Source organism: Cyprinus carpio, chromosome B11, assembly GCF_018340385.1.
Source record: "Cyprinus carpio isolate SPL01 chromosome B11, ASM1834038v1, whole genome shotgun sequence".
NCBI classification, from domain to species: Eukaryota; Metazoa; Chordata; class Actinopteri; order Cypriniformes; family Cyprinidae; genus Cyprinus; species Cyprinus carpio.
Window position 1 is genome coordinate 12041229 of NC_056607.1, and position 19508 is coordinate 12060736.

At 38.6% G+C, this 19508-nt stretch overlaps 1 protein-coding gene across 1 annotated transcript in view; it reads right to left on the minus strand.

The window, feature by feature from the left end:
- Positions 1-19508, minus strand: part of LOC109098308 (protein diaphanous homolog 3-like) — a 328141-nt gene that overhangs the window by 78681 nt on the left and 229952 nt on the right. Inside the window, 1 exon segment of the mRNA XM_042733923.1 lies at positions 7867-8002. Within this exon segment, the coding sequence (XP_042589857.1) occupies positions 7867-8002 (136 nt within the window).

The window sequence follows — 19508 nt, forward strand, 5'->3', positions numbered from 1 at the left end:
AAAAAACTGTATGCCAGAAGTTTAAACTACTATGGTTTAAAACACATGATTTCAGCACAATAGATAAGATGATCAGAGCCAAACAGATGATTTTTGACAGAGTATCTGAGGAACGAGCTGTAAAGGCACAGCCCTATTCTGCAAAAGGGGACAGGGATCAGCAGCTCATTTGAATTTAAAGAGACATTGCTTCCACTCAAAATAGGCTTTTTTTAAATTATATCTGTGGTGCATTTTAAACTGAAACTTCAAGGACACATTCTGGGGACAACCGAGATTTATATTAGATTTTTTTTAAATTGTGTTAATAGGTTCATATTTTGTTTAATTTGGTTTTTTTTTTTAGTTTTCAGATAACTGAGAAATATAATTGTTATAAAATATTGCTCATATAGCTTTATAATAAAGGCTGTGTCAGTCGAGCAGTGTTTTCTTCATTCTGTGTGGAGAGACAAATTACTTGTAGCTAAGTAAAAATTCTTCGAAGGCCTGTTCAATTCTAGTCTCTTTGTGAGGCTTGATTTCTTTTTAAATCTTTTATTAAGCTTAAATTGCATCTGTCTGTTTAAGTACATACTCCTTTCCATAGGCTGTAGGGTTCAGAGTCGGTTTCATCAGCTCGTTTCTAAGCTCCAGGGAGCTGGGAGCCCCCCTGTGGCTTCCTCCTGGAGGAAAGCCGATATCTGGGACAGAGTAGCTGGAACGCTGGGCTTTTACAGCACTTGGTGGAATTAGGAAGCACACAGGCGACTGTATCTATGGATATGTGGCCTAATTCTGTTAGATGTCTGGTCTGTTGCTTTCAACAAGCACAGAGACCCTCCCCCTCTCTCTGAAAACATGTTCATGTAGTTCCCTCTACTCCTCCGGACTGGTCTTGAATCATCGCTCTCTCAGTGTGCTCCAAAACATTTCAGAGAAAACTAGTGCACAGCTTCCTCTCTTGCTAACAGTGCCAAACCAATTTATTATATTTTTTTTCTCTGTCTCACATCCTACCACCCACCAAAGAGCGGCCCGCTTACGCTAACCCTAACACGTACAGAGCGTCACCTCTCTCACCGGGGCGGTTCAGATTGCCACGGTGCTTTAATTGACAGTCTCCGTGGAGACGAACAGAAGAAGTGGCAACGGTAACCTGGAAACACAAAAGAGCCTATTTGTGCTGTCTGACTTCAGACGGGAGACAGACATCATCAAAAACTGAGAGGGAGAGATAAAGAGAGAGAGGGAGAATTGTTATTATTTTTGAATAAAGACCAGCCGCTTGTTCTTTTTTCCAAAGCAGTGCACACACTGCGCTTAGTGCAGCCCTGTGTGTTAAAGAGCTGCACGCACACACTCGCTGCCACACGCGTGTCACATCAGAGCTCGGAGCGCGGGAAAGAAAAGAGAGATAAAGAGGAACATGATTAGAAACTAATTGGTGTGAAAGAGATTTGTGATAGAAAGCAGACGGGGGGAAGAGGAAGCAGAGCATGGTCTCTCTTTGAAGGCGACATTCTCTGAGAAGCTCTTTGATGTTGCCCCTCTGTCTGCATCTCCTGCTGCACCTGAGCCAGGACGAGTGCTAGAAAACTGTTTTTCCTTGCCACTTAGGGCTGCACAATTAATTGAAAAATAACTGCAGCAATTAACTGACTGGAAATAGCGTTCATTAAAACATTTCTTTTAGAACAACTCTTAAATATTCTATTTGCAACACTTTTTGGATGGCAGTTGTAATCAAGTCTCTGACAGTCTACTGTAAGCATGAATGCTTACAGGTGAACAGGTGAAGAAGAAAAGGTTCTCAAATACTTTGCTTGAGTAAAAAATCCTAAAAAATGACCTTCACTTAATAAGAATAACACGCTGAAGTGTTGTGAAACACAAGACGACTAATTTTTTATAGGCTTTACGGACATAAGTTGAGAGTGACCTTGAAGCACCAGCACCACATCCTCTTGTACCACTGTTTGAAGAATTTTTCTTCCAGAACCTGGCAGTATGTTTTGGGAGATCATTTTTAGTGCAGAGATTGACTAAAATGAGCTCCTAAAACTTACTGCCAGATTCTGGAAGATAAATTCAAACAGTGGTACAAGATGATGTGGTGCTGGTGCTTCTTTTTTTGCCTAATTTTATCTGTAAAAGAAAACCTGCCTAATAATTCTGCATATAAGGAGTTTTTCACTTCCAGCCTTAATGGACAATTATAGATTACTTATAAATGATTCAATACTAAATTAATAGTAGTTATTAAGATTGAAAACATTATTTCAAATTTTAATAATATTTAACAAAATTAATGTTTTTACTGTATCTTTTAACAAATAAGTGCAGCTTTGGTGAGCATAATGGACAATTTTAACAATGTCCTTGCTACCTTTCTGGTCCTTGAATATTTCAGTTGCATTGTGGTCTATGCAGGGTCAGAAAGCTCTCAGATTTAATCAAAAATATCTTAATTTGTGTTCCAAAAATTAACAAAGGCCTTGTGGATTTGGAACAACATGAGGATGAGTAATTAAATGACAGAATTTTTGGATGAACTATCTTTTTAAAAGTGAAGAATACAACCATGTACTGTACAGTCTAAAGAGCTTTGTTTAAAACAGGAGTTTGCACTGAACTGTAAAACACAGTTGCGTCAAACTGTCTAAACCTGCAATCAGTAACAGCTTCAGTGATTATAAGGTGTTCAGTGGCAAACTCCAGTATTGTCATGTTACTCACTTTGTGTAATTTATTCTAGAACCTAATAGCAGCTGTGTTTTTCATGCTGCTAAGAGAGCCAATATAAACTCAGGCACTAAACAATGAGTGCATGAATACACACACGCTAACTAGACTGAAGGGCAAATGAGATTGGAATAACGTATGCTATAAATTGAGTAAGTTGGGGAAAAAAAACAGGACTGCTAGGTGTGTGCAGTATATGTTTTCTGCACACGTTGCACTGACGAGAAAGGCCAGACTCAGAGTATCAGAGTAAGTGTGATAGCGTTTACGACAACAGGGCCGCAATAACAAAACACTGTAGGAAAACGGAACACTTATGCAATTACATGTGGCAGGTAGCAGTTAGGGGTCTGAGTGGCTGGCTGATCAAAAACACTGACTATTGCAGAAAGAGGAGCTTCCCTGCTTCTAGTAAAAAAAAATCGGTACTTCTTTGGCTCCAGTCTATCCTCTGCTAATTTTAATGATAACACCGATTAGCACGCGCTGGGGAGCTACAGGGCAAGAGTGGCTACTCTGAGGCTCAGCATCTGTGGACAAGAGAGAGCAATCACACTGGTTGACTGGACAGGACGCAGTATTAGCTGAAGAGACACCTGAGGCCTCCTGAAAGAGCCACATTTATACACACTCAGACCAGTTGGGAGGCTGCCAGAGCCTGCTCAACACACATACACTAACTTGCTCATTTACACACTCTCCACCTCATGTATCTCTCTCTTTTTCTGAATCAGCACACACTCCTCCACCTGTGGCTCAGCTACTCATCCTGGAGCGCAAGCGGAAACACGGAGAGACAGAAAGAGGTAGAGAGAGAGATTGGTCTGAAACTATAAGAGCCTGCATACTCTTGCATGAAGGAGTCAGTCCTTGTAGGAGGACACTGCTGGTGTTTGATTGATGATGAAAGGATGAGAAAAGAGAGATAGAGAAAGTGGCCACAAATAGGGGAGGAAGTACCCACATGACACTTTAGAAATGAGGTTGGGAAATATAGCTTAAAAACTTTAAAAATATATATAGCATGTGTTTCTGTGGCTCAGTGGTAGAGCATTGCGTTAGCAGCACAAAAGGTCATGGGTTCAATTCCCAGGGAACACACATACTGATTAAAAAAATAAATTAATGTATAGCCTGAAGGCACTATAAGTCGCTTTGGATAAAAGCATCTGCAAAATGCATAAATGTAAAAACCCCCTCAATATCTTAAAGAGCAGGTCATATGGGTTTTTGAAAAATATCTCTTTTGCAGTTTATAATGTAGCTATCCTTAAATGAAAACGATCTGCAAAGTTGTTAATCAAAACAGTGCATGATAAATAAAGATATTGTCTCTCAAAAAAGAAAGTCGGTTTTGCCTGCGAAATATGAACAGTCTGACCTGCCCACAAACAATTACGCTATTAGTGTGTTTACATCATGTTGAAAAGATACTGTGTTCAAGGACACCACAGAAATACAATTCAAACCTTTTGTTTTGTGCATGTCATCTGATCAAGGACTGCTTCTCTAATCTTGGTTTTTATCTTCGTTGGCTTCTAATCTTCCTTCTTAATTTAGACTAACAAGATTTCTGAACCACAAACTGTAAGTACGACTGATACGTTATGTGTACGTTTTCAATTAAGTGCTCAAAAAAAAAAGTTTTTTGTGCTAATATGTGATGTATACCTAAAGCAGCTTTAGGTTTCCAGGTAAAGCACAATACTACTGTCTTACTGAAGTAGTTCTGATAATTCGCTGTGAACCTACTATCTCCCAAGAATGTGTCGATTATTGTAGACTGATGTATTTCTAATTAAGTAGTGTAGCACACAGACTTTATAATCATTGTGAAATTGCTGTTTATTTTGCTGCACCGGCAGTTATAGGGTTAATGCGGGAGAGACGAGCGAGTGTTAGACTGCTGCTCCTGTTATACAGCTGTTCTGCGTTCTGATTAAAAGTTAAGACAGAGTGTCTTTTGTCTGTTGTTATTCAAACATTACAGTAGACATATTTTGGTGTATCACTCGGCTAACGTATCCACCAAGTGTTCACAGTTTAGCAGCTAAACTTTAGCTGTGGGCACGATTCACTTGCATAAGTGTTTTTGTATTTTATGTCATTATTATAAGAACAGATTGGAGCACTATATTGTTTTATGTAATGGTAATTTGTCAATGGTAGCGCTGGCTAACTGGCTCAAGAACTCCTCTCTGTGCCAATCACGACAGGCTTGGCCAGCTGACCAATCAGAGCAGAGTAGGCTTATGGAAGGGAGGGGTTTGCTCCAAACTAGCTTGGAACGAATCGTTTCGAAATAATTTGCAAATGACTCTAATATTAAAAGTATATTCTGAGAAAATTTAAATGTTTTCTGACCTTAGATGCATTTAAACCTGTTGTAGGGCACTCCAACACAATATTATGACACTTTAAAATACCATATGACCTGCTCTTTAATATATTTTCAGATTTTAGCCAAAGTCTTGAAAATGCAAATTTTGATTTTTCATTTCCCATTATTACCACAAAATAGATATTGTCCAAAACGGATTCAAAATGTACAGAAAATTCACTTACAAATATGCAAGATTTACAGCTAAATGGAAGAAAAATGGCAAATAACGTTTTAAAATACAGGAACAAAGTTTGGGGTTAGATTTGGTATAAGATGTTTTTTTTAGCCTTTTAGTATCCCCTTTGTTTTTATCAATCAATCAAATAATAAATTAATTAAAAAAATAAAAACAAACAAACAGTAAAAACAGTAATGTTGTGAACTATTTTTGCAATTAAAAAAAAACTGTTTTCTATTTTAACATATTTTACTATGTAAATTATTCCTGTGATAAAGCTGAATTTTCAGTATCATTAGTCCAGTCTGCAGTGTCACATGACCCTTCAGAAATCATTGTTATGCTGAACAACATTATTATTAGTAGCAGTAGTAATAATCTTGCTATATAGCTAAGTTTACAATTAAAGAGAGGGATCTCAAACAAAGCAATATAAAGAAATACAATGCAAACTTTTGATGCACTGGATAGCTGAATGAATCCAAGCAGAGAAGAAACCTTCTTAATGAATGAATAACATTACAATGGAAAGAATGTTCCATGGAGAGAATAAAACAAAAAGAAAGGATATAATCAGAGAGGCAAGTGAGTTAAGCAGAGGGCTGAAACGATGTCTCTGACTTGAATTCATCCAAATGTATAAAGTCAGACACTGACTGCCTGGACAGTGTGTAGTGCCCCCTGTTGAGCAAAGACAGCAGTGACATGTTGTCAGTAGTCCCTTATAGAAGAGTTGAAACAAAAGCATTTTGGTTCTGAATGACTGTGTGTCTGTCTGAATGAGACATCTAATGAATTAATAACCTAAAAAGGTTTATTAGAGACCTGCTCTAGAGACTTAAACACTGAGATTTGTTTTAAATGAAAGTGAAGGACAGCAGAGAGAGAAACTGAATGAAACGAAACCAAGGAGAATTACATAAGCATCAGTGGCTGTCCTTTAAAAAACCTTGACTTATTCAACTCTACTGAGGATTATGCTTTATACGAAAAAATCAGTTATCTCCCACCATCACACAAACATGTAAAAATTTTGTAAAAACTCCTAATATTCGTACTCCAGTTCTTTGCTTGCCTCTCAAAGCACTTTCACATGACTCAACATCAACAGACTGAATCCTGTGGAGCAAAGCGTCAAGCTAGAGCGCTCAAGTGCTGTTCACTGTTAAAACAATTCCAATTTTGACCTGCTGACCTTTCGAGGCACAGGCCTTACTTGCTGATCGTGAGATTTGCTGGTTTCATTTGGGGGTATTATTGACATTTTAAAGCCAACAGTCAATATATATTATCTGAACTTAGATGCCAATCTGTTAGTGTCACTTTAAAATGTACACATTAAAAGTCTCCAGAATAGTGGGAACTACTTGTACTTTTTTTAATTAAAAAAAATAATAATAATAATAATATATATACAGTATATATAAAATATATACATTTTAATGTCTCAATGCAGGATTTAGCTAGCTTAATATATATATGAATGTAAAAGTGACGTGACATACAGCCAAGTATGGTGACGCATACTCAGAATTCGTGCTCTGCATTTAACCCATCCAAAGTGCACAGACAGCAGTGAACACACACACACACACACACACACACACACACACACACACACCATGAACACACACCCGGAACAGTGGGCAGCCATTTATGCTGCGGCGCCCGGGGAGCAGTTGGGGGTTCGGTGCCTTGCTCCAGGGCACCTCAGTCGTGGTATTGCCGGCCCGAGACTCAAACCCACAACCTTAGGGGTAGGAGTCAAACTCTCTAACCATTAGGCCACGACTTCTATATCTGTCTATCTATCTATCTATCTATCTATACACACACATCTGTATAGACTGTATATTTCCCTCTCCCTTGCACTGTACTTCATGCCCCACTCCTAATTACCACCACACACTATAACCCAACACTACATTCACTGCTCACTTCTCATCAAGCCACACTCCATATTATTATTTGTTTGTATAAAGTGCATGAAGAGCACACTGCAGGCTGCTCTTCTGCTGTATTGACTCAGCGTGAGACCTTCATACGGAAAAAAGAAAAAAACCTCATCCCAGTGAACACTGGGAGTCCGCTTCGTGCATGCACATCCTCACACAGCAGGAAGCAAGTACGAGTGGAAACATATATTATACAAACTCATTTCATGTGTGTGTGTGTTATGAGTGCACAGAGCCTGTTTGTAATCCAATCACATCTCTAACATCATCATGCATTGTGTTGTATCATTATGATGTTGATGCTTGCTCAGATAGCCATGTATAAAAGTCTGTGTAAACATTATAGGAAGCGTGCAGATGCAGATCAGCCTGATTCAGAATTGAGAATAACTACAAAGCAACGCGCTCAAAATCATCAGTCACAGCACTGATGTGGTATTATATCAGCGATGGGCTGTTCACATGGTTACAGACTGACAACAGGACACACTTGTGTCTCTCTTCTGTTGGTTTAAAACAAGTTCCTAGGAACGTGTGCAGGGACTTGTTTTTCCCATCTTCAAAGGTGATTTTTCTAAAGCTCACTCTCGTGAAAACTTTCAGTGAGTGACTGATAAACATCTCACCTGTGTTGACCTCCAGCAGTCTCTTCTTCTCCATCTGCCGGTCCTGCTTCTCTCGTTCCGCCTTCTCTTTGGCTATCTTCGCTTTCCTCTGCTTCTCCTCCGCCTCTCTTTTCCTCGCGTTCTCCTTCACTGCTTGCTAGAGAGAAAAAAAGACAGAGATAGAGCAGACTTTTGAGGAAACAAGTCTGAAGCAAATAGATGTTCACCGTTCGGTGGTAACACTTCAGTGTTTTAAGTGTAAATAAAAAAGTTTATATATGTAAACTATGCTGAAAAAATATGTATTAGTAAATTGATATATTTTTTTTTTTTTTTTTTTTTTACAATTTCTGGCATCTTATATTCCTGTTACTGCTTTTATTTGTTTGTATTGATGCTTTGGCAATATTGTGCAAGTCATACCAACAAACTCTGAAAACTGAATCAGAGAGTTAAGTGAAACAAGTCTTTGCAAAATGCAAAACTGTTGAAGAAAAGCATTTTTCATATTTTTGAATTTTAGCTTAGGAGTCAGTTATACACTCCGTCCATCAAACTGAATTTTAGCTTGCAATGAAAACCAATAACTCTTCTGACTTACAAGACATTCTGGTGATGTGAATAAAACTGAGTGGCACCAAACTAAAGCCTCAGCAAACAGTCTATAAATACACATTTGAATGTTTTTGAGAACCAAGTTGAATCTCTACAAATGTCCATTTGCAAAACTATTCAACCCCAAAAGTCAGTATTTGGCGGAGCATCCTTTACCCTTTATAACCTCCAATAAATGCTTCTGGCAAGTGTTCAGAGGACCCAGACACCTCTCTATTGGACTCTTAGCCCACTGCTCATGTGAAAAGCTTCCAGCTCACTGACATTTTGTGCTTTCTGTGTTGCCACCGCTTGTTTCAAATCCCATCAAAGATTTTCAATGGGTTTTAAATCCGGAGGCTGAGATGGCCACTCAAGGACATTCCAGGACCCATCCCTGAACCAAGCGCTGGTAGACTTGGATGCATGCTACGGTTCATTGTCTTGCTGGAAAGTCCAATGATAACCAAGCTTCAATTTACACACCGAAGGCATCACACTCTTCGCCAAAATGGCTTGATACTTCAAAGAGTCCATGGTGCTAGTCATATGGACAAGACTGCCATTTCCTGCAGCAAGAAAACACCTGACTGACCCGTCCCAAATGACTTGAGGATTAAACTACATGAAGTTGAAACCATATTAAACCATATTGAAGTTATAAACAGGAAATGTGTGTCATTCAGTTGTCATTTTAAAAATTCCCCACCCTTTCAAGAGAGCTTTTTATTTAATACTCTATTGAAATAAAGTGTCATTATACAGCTCCTGAAAGCTTACTTGTGTTTTTAACCATAGACTGTAAAAAAAGATAGACGACGCGTCTCCAAATCCTTCCATTATAGAAAAGAGAAGCCAAAACATTCTCAGGATGGCCACTGTTGTCTTGTGAAAATGACATCATTTGGAGCCAGAGTATTCGCAGTAGTGTTGTGAGGTGGTCCCGCCCAAACTCTCGCAGACACAATCGCAAGCTCACAATCTTGACACCACATAGCATCAAATAACTAGTTAAAAGCAAACTTGTTAAGAAAATGAACAATTGGACGTACACCTGCATGATATGAACTACGTAAAATGATGGAAACCATCTTTGGAAAAAAATGATTTGAAGTGTAATGTGATTATTTAGTTTGTCTCACGTCCCATTAGATTACATTGAGAGGGCGGGGTTTTTGACCTATACTGCAGCCAGTCACCTGGGGGCGATCGAGACTAGGGCTGTATACCTTGGAGAACCTGGCGATACGATACATACCTCGATACACAGGTCACGATTCGATACGTACCTCGATACAGAGCTGTCTCGATACGATTTGATACAATGTGACACGATTCGATATGATTCAATAAAAATACATGGGCCAGAGCCAATTAGTTAATGCTGAACACATTTACTCAACAAACAGAACTCTGCATTTTTCTTCAATTTATTGAAGACAAAAGTGCATTATAACAAAGTGCATTTTGCTTAAATATTTGCAACTTTAAGTGCTCTGATTAATTGTACACAAATTGTAAAGTCAACATTTAACTTTCCAAGGGTGCAGTCTGAGCTCACACAAGCACAAAATCTTCTTATTATTATTCTTCTTATTAAATCTTCTTATAATTCTTTTTTTTTGTGACACCATGTACTGCCATAACATATTTCACTATGAAATCACTTAAATGCTACGTCTTGCTTTAACATTTGGCACAACAACAAATCTAATCTACCTCATAACAGGATGGATTTTTAAAATCTTAAGGCTAAACCAGGTTTGTCCTCAAAAAGGCAGGTTGAACAAAAATCACTGCAGCAACAAAACAATAACCTGAGGATACTCTTGGTAATGCTAGCTTTATCCTATGACTTAAGATTTTTGTTCAAAAACAGAAGTTGGTCAACATGCTTTGAGCTTAGTACACTTCTCTGTGCGGTTACAATATCGCCTGCCGTAGAGAAAACGCGCTCCGAGGAGACACTTTGACTTTGTCATACATCCTCGGTACTGCTTTATCGGTCATGTAGCTGCGGGTAGGGATCACATAACGGGGATCTAACGTGTTGATCATAAAGCGAAAGCCTGTGTTCTCGACAACACTGTAGGGACATAAACCTTTGCAAATATAATGCACCACAGACTCCGTAATCTTCTGTGCACGGACTGAGTTAGATGGAAGCTTTGATGTTGTGTTGTCCAAAGTAGTTTGCGTGGGGTCCCGTGTTTTTTTGGGCTGCGGCGAAGCTAGCTTGTCTGCATGGTGTCTTTGCAGGTGGGCGCGCAGGTTAGTTGTATTACCGGTTTAGCGTATAGAAGCCTGGCAATGCTTGCATTTGTTTTATCGATCCCTTGGTTTCCTTCCTTTGCTTTAACACCCAAAATGTGTCCAAACATCTGCCTTTAGGGACAACGGCGCTTCTAAAATCTTCGACATTTTCCATGAGTTTTTTTAAACTCGCGGGCGCCGCTGCGCCCCCTCATGGCTGGGCGGAGTATCGATACTAAGCGCTAGAATGTCGATACTGTATCGTTTTTTATTATATCGGTATGTATCTAAGAATCGATATTTTGAGCACACCCCTAATCAAGACGCTATGGCTTCACTTTTGAGTACTTGTCGTGTACGCTTGGTTTTAACACTATTTTGTAATCTTACATATTAGCAAGTGAAAAAAAACAATTGTCTATATTAAATTAATGCACATAATCAATATGAATGCAACAACTGATACATTAACATTTGTAAACACTTATAATCTAATGAATAACTTTGATTGCAATCAAAATTATAATTAGATACATAATATATCTGATTGCACAACAGAACATAACATACAATGTTGCATATTCAATAACATCATAAAAGTTTCCAAAAGTAGGAACATTATGAAAGCAAAGCAAGTTCTACAAGCTGGCGACTTTTTAGTCATTGACAGTTACAATATCATTTATTTTCTCTCTTGGGTTCAAAATGTTCACAGAAATTTTCTGTATATATATATAAGTTTAATTAATGAAATAGCACCATATAGCACCTAATTAATTAACAAATCGACATTACCTTGGAGGAGTAAATGTGTTGAAAAGAGAAAATGTTGATTCTAAAAACAGAGCAATAGTGAAAATACAGTCGAAGGAAGGAAGGAAGGAAGGAAGGAAGAATTTAGACAGACAGACAGACAGACAGACAGAAAGAGAAAGAAAGAAAGAAAGAAAGAAAGAAAGAAAGAAAGAAAGAAAGAAAGAAAGAAAGAAAGAAAGAAAGAAAGAAAGAAAGGAGGACAAGCTAGAAGAAATAGTGTTAAGTGGAGTAAATTGTTGCAGAAAGAGACATCTAATTAACTAAGGCATTTTATTGCCAGGTTTTGACAATGTTCTGAACACTTCAGACATCTCTGAGAAAATCTGGGGGCAAGAACAGATCAAAATTACCCCTCTTTGCTTGCTTTTCTTTCTTTTTCGCACCATTAGTGGCTGAAGAGGGTTGTTAGAAATCTATAACTCCTCTTTTGGTTTGATGAGGGCTACTTTTCTAGGTGTAAGAACACTCGGGCAATCAGAGCAAGCTATCAGAAAGAAACATCATTAGAGCAGTCACCTTGTCCTAACACTTCATATGCCTCTTTCTTCAGCTCTCTTTCTCTCTGTAGCCTTAAAAGCCTTTTCCAGATAATGGATGTATTTCTAAGTGCAGAAAAGAGCCAGTGGCACACCTTACACAAAGGTAAGGTGTAAGAGCCAAAAGACGAAAAGGTTTAATGAGAAAAGGCAGAAAGAAAAAGTGGGAGAGAAAGAGGGTGGAGAGAGAGAGTTCAACGCAAATGGAGATATAAAGAAGGCAGAGAAATAACCTGAATTCATAATTCAATAATTTGAATAAGGGATGAGTACTCCAATCTGGATTCTAAAGAAGTTAAATGTATTTACAGAGGTAATGCACATATCCTGGGCTTAAAATGTTTTATCACACATATTCAAATAGATAAATACTAAGGAGCATTTTGCTTTTATATATATATTGAGGGAGGGAGGGAGGTGGGGGGAGAGAAAGAGAGACATGCAGTGGTGTTCTGAAATGAGAAGAAAATAAGAAGTCCTCACATTTAAGTTTTTATTATTTTTTTTATTATTATTAAATGTCCCAGTCACATTTTCTTGGTTTCTTGAACATCCACCTTTTATTTTTACATTAATAACATACTTAATAGGTTATTCTATTCTAAAACCAAATATAAATCTCATCAGTTTAGTGTTTTTTAAGCATTTTAAATTTATTCCAAAATAATAACTCAAGGCAATAACAATTTAAACAATATATTTTATTTAAACAATTATATATTTTATTTATGAACTGATGTTCAGCTGTTCTTTTAAATAATAAACTTATGTTTGGATCATCAGTCATCAGAGCTTGGTAAACACTGGTCACAGATGCAGAGATGACTGCTCACAAAAAAACCCCACAGAACATGCTTTAACTCCATTATATTGTTCATTCAGACTGATTCGTGAACACTGAATGCACATGAACACAAGAGGTGTGATTTATGGCATGAACCAATCAAAGCCAATCACAACCAATCATATCCAGTCATATCACGATGGAGGCATTACCTCTTCTCACGTGACCCCCCACCCATCACCCCCCACCCCACAAAACCCATCACACGCTTCAGCGGGCTCAGAGGAGGCAAGAGAGACACCGACTCACACTGTAACTCTACCTGCTTGAGTTGCTGTGGGACAGTTTTACGTCAGAAAAACGACTTATTTATACATTTTTTGTGTAGAAAACTCTCTTCAAACCTGCTCTAAGAGGGGATTGACCAAAGAAAAAAAAAATGTTAGTGGACGGCTAAAGTAAACTTTGCTGTCTATTTTCTGCACAGCTCACAGATCTCCAACAGATCCATAGTTGCAGCAGTGGTCCCTTAAATGAGTAGAAAATATGGCTATTGACAACAGGTCGGGACAGAGTATAAGTCACATGATAACGAGGCTTATTCCCTATTGCGTGCGGCGGATTACAGCCACAGTCTGCGATCACAGTAAATCCTGAGGATAGCGAGATGGAAGGTGGGCTAAATCAGCTTTCCTCTCCACAGCCGTGTGACTGTGCACACACACACAGAGAGCTTTAAACACTTTCATTAGAATTAGGGGAGAATGAAAAGCAGCGGTGCGTGACCTCATGCTCGGTAGCACGGACATCAATATCAACACTAATACAAGAGGGCGATTCATAATGACCCTGCCCTACCTTCAACCCTTTTAGACTTCTAATTCACTGTTCGTTACTTGTTAGTTTTAACTGATGTCGGCTAAATGCAAATGCAACTGCAACATTTTGCTGGAATGTACTGATTTCTTTTGCTGTTCAAGTATCCAATTTGATATAGTGAAAGTCTTCACTGACAAAGCAAATGAGGCAATTAAATAATTTGCATTCAAGCTTGTTTCTGAGCCAACAAGTTACCAAATCAGGCGATTCCCTGACCTGGGTTGAGAAGCACTTAACAGAAGGAGATCTTGTCTAACGTGCTCCGTTTGTGACTGGTAGCTTCATGTGAACCACATGTGACAGCTAAGTCAATGCAACCTCTCGTGCAGTGGCCACCGGGTAAAGCATCGATAGCAGTTTAGAGTAAGAGATTGTCAACAGGCGCAACGATTAAGTTGACAGCACCTCGGTGTAAGACAGCTCCGCCGTGAGTCAGTGTTCAGAAGCAGATGGGCCTACCCTGAACGCTGAGTGAACTAGTTATTAGATGTTCAATAACAGCTCTGTGGAAAATGTGCAGAAGGCTGAGGATGTTCCATTATGCCTATTCAGCAGCATAATAGAAAATAATAACATAAGAGCTGGTCTAATCCCTGGCTGAACACCATGATAGAAGACTTGCCGAGAAGAACAGGCTCTTAGAGAAACGTCACAACAGAAGAAAAGTATGTTTCCACATTAAGCGGCATTATTATGTGCTTTTACACACTTCATTATCATAGCTATGGAAAAGGTCAGTTTGCTAAAGTAAGAAAGCATTAAAAACATGGACATTTCTAAAAGAACTATGATTATCTCTATTCACATAAGGTTGAATTGTAACACACACAGGTCACAAAACCTGTTTTTAATGAATAGAGATGATAGTTTCAATTGTCTGAGAGGATGCACTATATTGTCCTGATATTGATTCTTTTGGATACAGTACAGTGTGCCGCTAGAGATACAAGTAAATCTCACAAAGCTGAATAAATACTGGGAAGGTGAAACTTCGGTTTGAATCAATAGCAATCACTGCTAACGTACGCACACCACTGATTAATTCAGTCGAACTTGAATCAAAGCCACTGCCCCAGTCACTCCCGGTAATGTTGATCTCACACAGTGTATAAAGCTGCCGCTGGCTGTGAGAGCATCAGGGATACAGGGGCACGACCTGTGAGCGTGTCTGATGCCACAATGTGCCTCCACAGAAACAGATTTCCCCACCACACTGCTGAACGACTGTTCTGATTAATGCCACTTAAAGGGACAGTTCATGCAAAAATCACCATTAAAATACACTCAAGTGGAAAACAAAGTGAAAAAGCATCTAGAAGTATCATAAAAGTGGTCCATACAATAAGCGCTATATTCCAAGTTTTCTGAAGCCATTTGATTTTAATTTAAAATTCCTTCATAATTTACTCACCCTCAAGTTGCTTCAAACTGTGCCTTATGTATGTGTGTATATCATTGTTTAGATGCAAATGAAAGGCCAATTTAAATCTATTTATCATATAATCAAATGCAATCATAACTCTTTACAAGTCTTGGATTAAACCATTTGATTCATATGGATTTTTTAAAACACTTAATGACTTTCTGGATCTTCTTCAGTTTTGGTTACCTAGAATTTCAACAGAAACTTTTTAGACTTCATTAAAAATATCTCAACTTGTGTTTCGAAGATGAGCCAAAATCTTATGGGTTTGGAACGACATGAGGGTGAGTAAAAATGACAGAATTTACATTTTTAAGTGATCTATCCCTTTAAGGGTGGAACGGTAGCTGCTCTAGCACTAGGGAGTTCATGAGAGAAACAGCATTGTAGATGAGTGAATTAATGATTCTCCTCAGTTAGATTTTTTTAATGAATTTAATGATCCAGTTCACAAAATACAATAACTGGTCTGATTTGTTCACAACTCACATACGGTTCTTAAGTTCCAATTCACTGATTTAATAAACTACAGTGGTCACCAGCTCACTGGAGGGCAAGATTATTATGAATAATGACTAAAATTTTGGTTTGTATCTCACATAAAGCTATTATATGAACTACTTTTATATTCTTAAGTTACCATTACATTCCACTAAATTGACATTTTATGCTCCATGGTTTGGAAGAGCATGAGGGTAAATGATGAGAACTGTCACTACTGAGTTGGACTTTTAAAGAGTTAACAGCAGGGCGCTAACCCGTACACTCTTATGAATGTGCACGCACACACACACACACACAAATCAAGGTGATGAGACTTTAGGGAGAGAGAGAAAGAGAGCGTGAGAGGATAGGGGTTAGCCACACACACACATAGTCTTTGCTGTTAGCCATAGTCAGCATCCGTGTATGTGTGTGTAAATGACTGATGAGGGGTTAAGGGGAGAATCCCACACACAGCTGAGGTGAGGAAACTCCTCAGAATACACTATCCATCTCTCTGCACCCCCACACCATTACAAAGCGTGTACTGATGAACTTTAACTGCCGGGCCGTGCTCTCTCTGGACATACTGTATAAAACCAGCCATCAACCTCTTTGTGACATACCCCTTTACATGAATGAATCCCACACACATTTTACAAAGCCAATTTGCAATGCAATGACAGTGAAACACATGACTTTGGGTGTTAAAATATGTTCTTAAAACTCCAAGACAGACTCCTGGAGTGTTTGTTTGTGTGGTAACAGCATCAAACCAGCTTTGGCCAAGGCACCATTTTGGTGGAAAACACAGAAACAAGGGAGCTTCTGAAAAAAAAAAAAAAAAAAGCAGAGGTGCAAAATGTTTGCATTTAGTTTCTCAATCTCAACAAACTTCTACACTTGTATCTCTTTGAGTCTATTTAAATCAGCGTTCAATGTGAGAGGCGACGCCATGTGAGCTGAACAAAGTGTGTCGGAAAGAGTTTAAAATGCTGTTACAAGTGATTGATGCCTGGCAAACTCTAAACTCAAAGCTGGGGCTATCATAAGACATGCCTTAATATAGATCACAACAGCTGCCTGCCTACCTCATATAACCCTGCTAATCTGATGAAGCCACTCTCTCTACAAATCTGCTTGGCTCCTGCCAAGCCCGATGTGTCTGATTAGACTCCGCCCACTCTCCCAGTCAATAGGGGATTAAACTCCTCGCTTCTCATATGCATAAATGGCCTGTAACTGTGTTACGGTGGAAAGTGAAGTGAAAGAGATAAACATAGGTTGTAGAAATTAGGACGGAACTCTGCGGTCTCCCTCACTCTGAAATCATCTGTTTTCCCATTACAGAGCCAGTCTCCATTTTCTAGTCATCGTCTGAACTTAATTACTGCAGTCGTGCCAAGACTGAGGCCCTCGCTATTTCCCCCTCGTTCGAATCAAATTCAGTTTGACAGGAGACAATTCAGGGAGATACAGACCCGCTATGGAGGGTAACAGTGGCCGAAGCTAATTTCACTACTGTAATTGCTTTGGCATCAGACGAAACTGTGGCATTTTGTTTACGTTAAAGAGCAACTCTGAGGCAAATTGAGGGGAAAAAAACTTCAAAGCAAAATGCAAGACTCATCAAGTCAGTAATCGAGCTTTCTGGGCAAATATCAGTCAGAAACGTGAACTGGTTTTAGTGATTCCTTTGTAACCTGACGAGACACAACTAACTACACAGAAACAACTCTGGAATGTAAGGTGGTTAAAGCCTGTGAGGGTCAAACTATTACAATACCACAGTCAAAGTCATTTACTGAATTTTACTGTATATTTCTGCCATAACTGACAGTCACTACGGATAAGCTACTACTACATGTATATTGTAGAAACTTAATTTTCTGTAAAGTTGCTTTGCAATGATTTGTATTGTAAAAAAAGTGCTATACAATTGAATTGAACATTCAATTCACGGGCAACAGCTCTGGTGGACATTCCTGGAGTCAGCATGCCAGTTGCACCCTCCCTCAAAACGTGTGACATCTGTGGCATTGTGCTGTGTGATAAAACTGCACATTGTAGAGTGGCCTTTTACTGTGGCCAGCCTAAGGCACACCTGTGCAATAATCATGCTGTCTAATCAGCATCTTGATATGCCACACCTGTGAGGTGGATGGATTACCTCGGCAAAGGAGAAGTGCTTACTAACACAGATTTAGACAGATTTGTGAACAATATTTGAGAGAAATAGGCCTTTTGTGTACATAGAAAAAGTTTTAGATCTTTGAGTTCAACTCATGAAAAATGGGGGCAAAAACAAAAGTGTTGCGTTTATGATTTTGTTTAGTGTATAAACTTACAATGAGGCAATAATAATTGATTCAAATAAAATATCAACACCAAGAAATAACATGACTGTATTTAACAACACTGTTAAAATACATAATATAATATGCCTATACATAATATGAACATTACCAACTTAAAGGATTAGTTCACTTTTAAATAAAAAATTCCTGATAATTAACTCACCTCATGTCATTCAAGATGTTTATGTATTTCTTTCTTTAGTCGAAAAGAAATTAAGGTTTATGACTAAAACATTCCAGCATGTAGTAGACGTCATGGACTCCAAACTCCAAACAAAAAGGTCAAAATTACAGGGAGGGGGCGGTCTAACAATATCTTGTTCCCGACATCCTTTCAGAACAGCATATATTCTCTACACTCACTCTTATCGACCACTGGTACAGCCTGCACTCAAGACTGTTACACATACACTGAACGCATGGACCAGGGCTTTCTGCTTCATGTATTTTATTTGCGGGGTCTGTGTGTGCAGCATGTGCATAACGGTCCTCAGAGCAGGCTGTACCAGTGGTGAATATACAGCCCTCAGAACAGGCAGGTTGTCAATGAGTGACAGAGCAGAATAAGGATTGCAAAGCAAAGTGCGGATATCAAAGTGTGGATGCGCTGTCCTTGAAGGACGTTCAACTTGGACTGGAAAATGTTCAGTTTACTGCTTAGAAACCCACGTCGGGCAAGTCTGACTCGGGACACTCTTCTCAGGGATGTTAAATTGATCGGTTAAAAAGTGATTTCATTTTGCAATGGCTACAAACCAACAGTTTTGTTCATATTTTGCTTATAATTTTAAATGACAAATTTTTGTGCAGACTACATTTTTGTTTTCGCTGTCTTTTTCAGTAAATGTCTCTCTCTTTCACATTTCAGTTAAAATGTAAGATTCTGGAAACGATATCTACATTAAGCGGGAATGGGTGGGTCAGGAAGAAAATTTTTAAGTGGACAGCTGGTGAACAAAGAGTGAATATATAGCAGAATAGCAGATGTGGAATATATCCTTGTACAGACTACAGCCTGATGTTCCCTTTATATGTTGCACCCAAAAAAAAAAACGAATCAGAAAAAAAGGCTATTTTATGTTGCACTTAAAAAAAGTTGTTATTATAAATGTAGCCTAATTATTAGTTAAAAAATATTATTAAAAGTTTTAACAAGTTGCGTTTGGACAAGTGCGTTTATATCCACGGATTGTTACCCGAAAAACAATGTCTAAAGTAATTGGAATCAAAGTTTAGCACAACTCACCAGAACCAGGCAATGTTAGGGCATGTTGAGCTTGACTTGTTCTTTCTGCAGCTTTCTCAGGTTATTATTCTTTTATTTGTGAAAAACCTATTTTGCTGCTGCTTCACTGCGGTAAGAAAAAATCCCATACCGTAACAGCCCTAAGTCAAAGTGCTCTGCAATTTCTAGAATAAGTGTAAATCAATTTTATTTAGTTATTGGACACATAGGGGGTATAGACAAGTCTCCTAAGGAGGTGCTCTACAGCTGCCCATTGGGTCTCTGTTAGCACAGTTTAACATCAAGCAAAGAC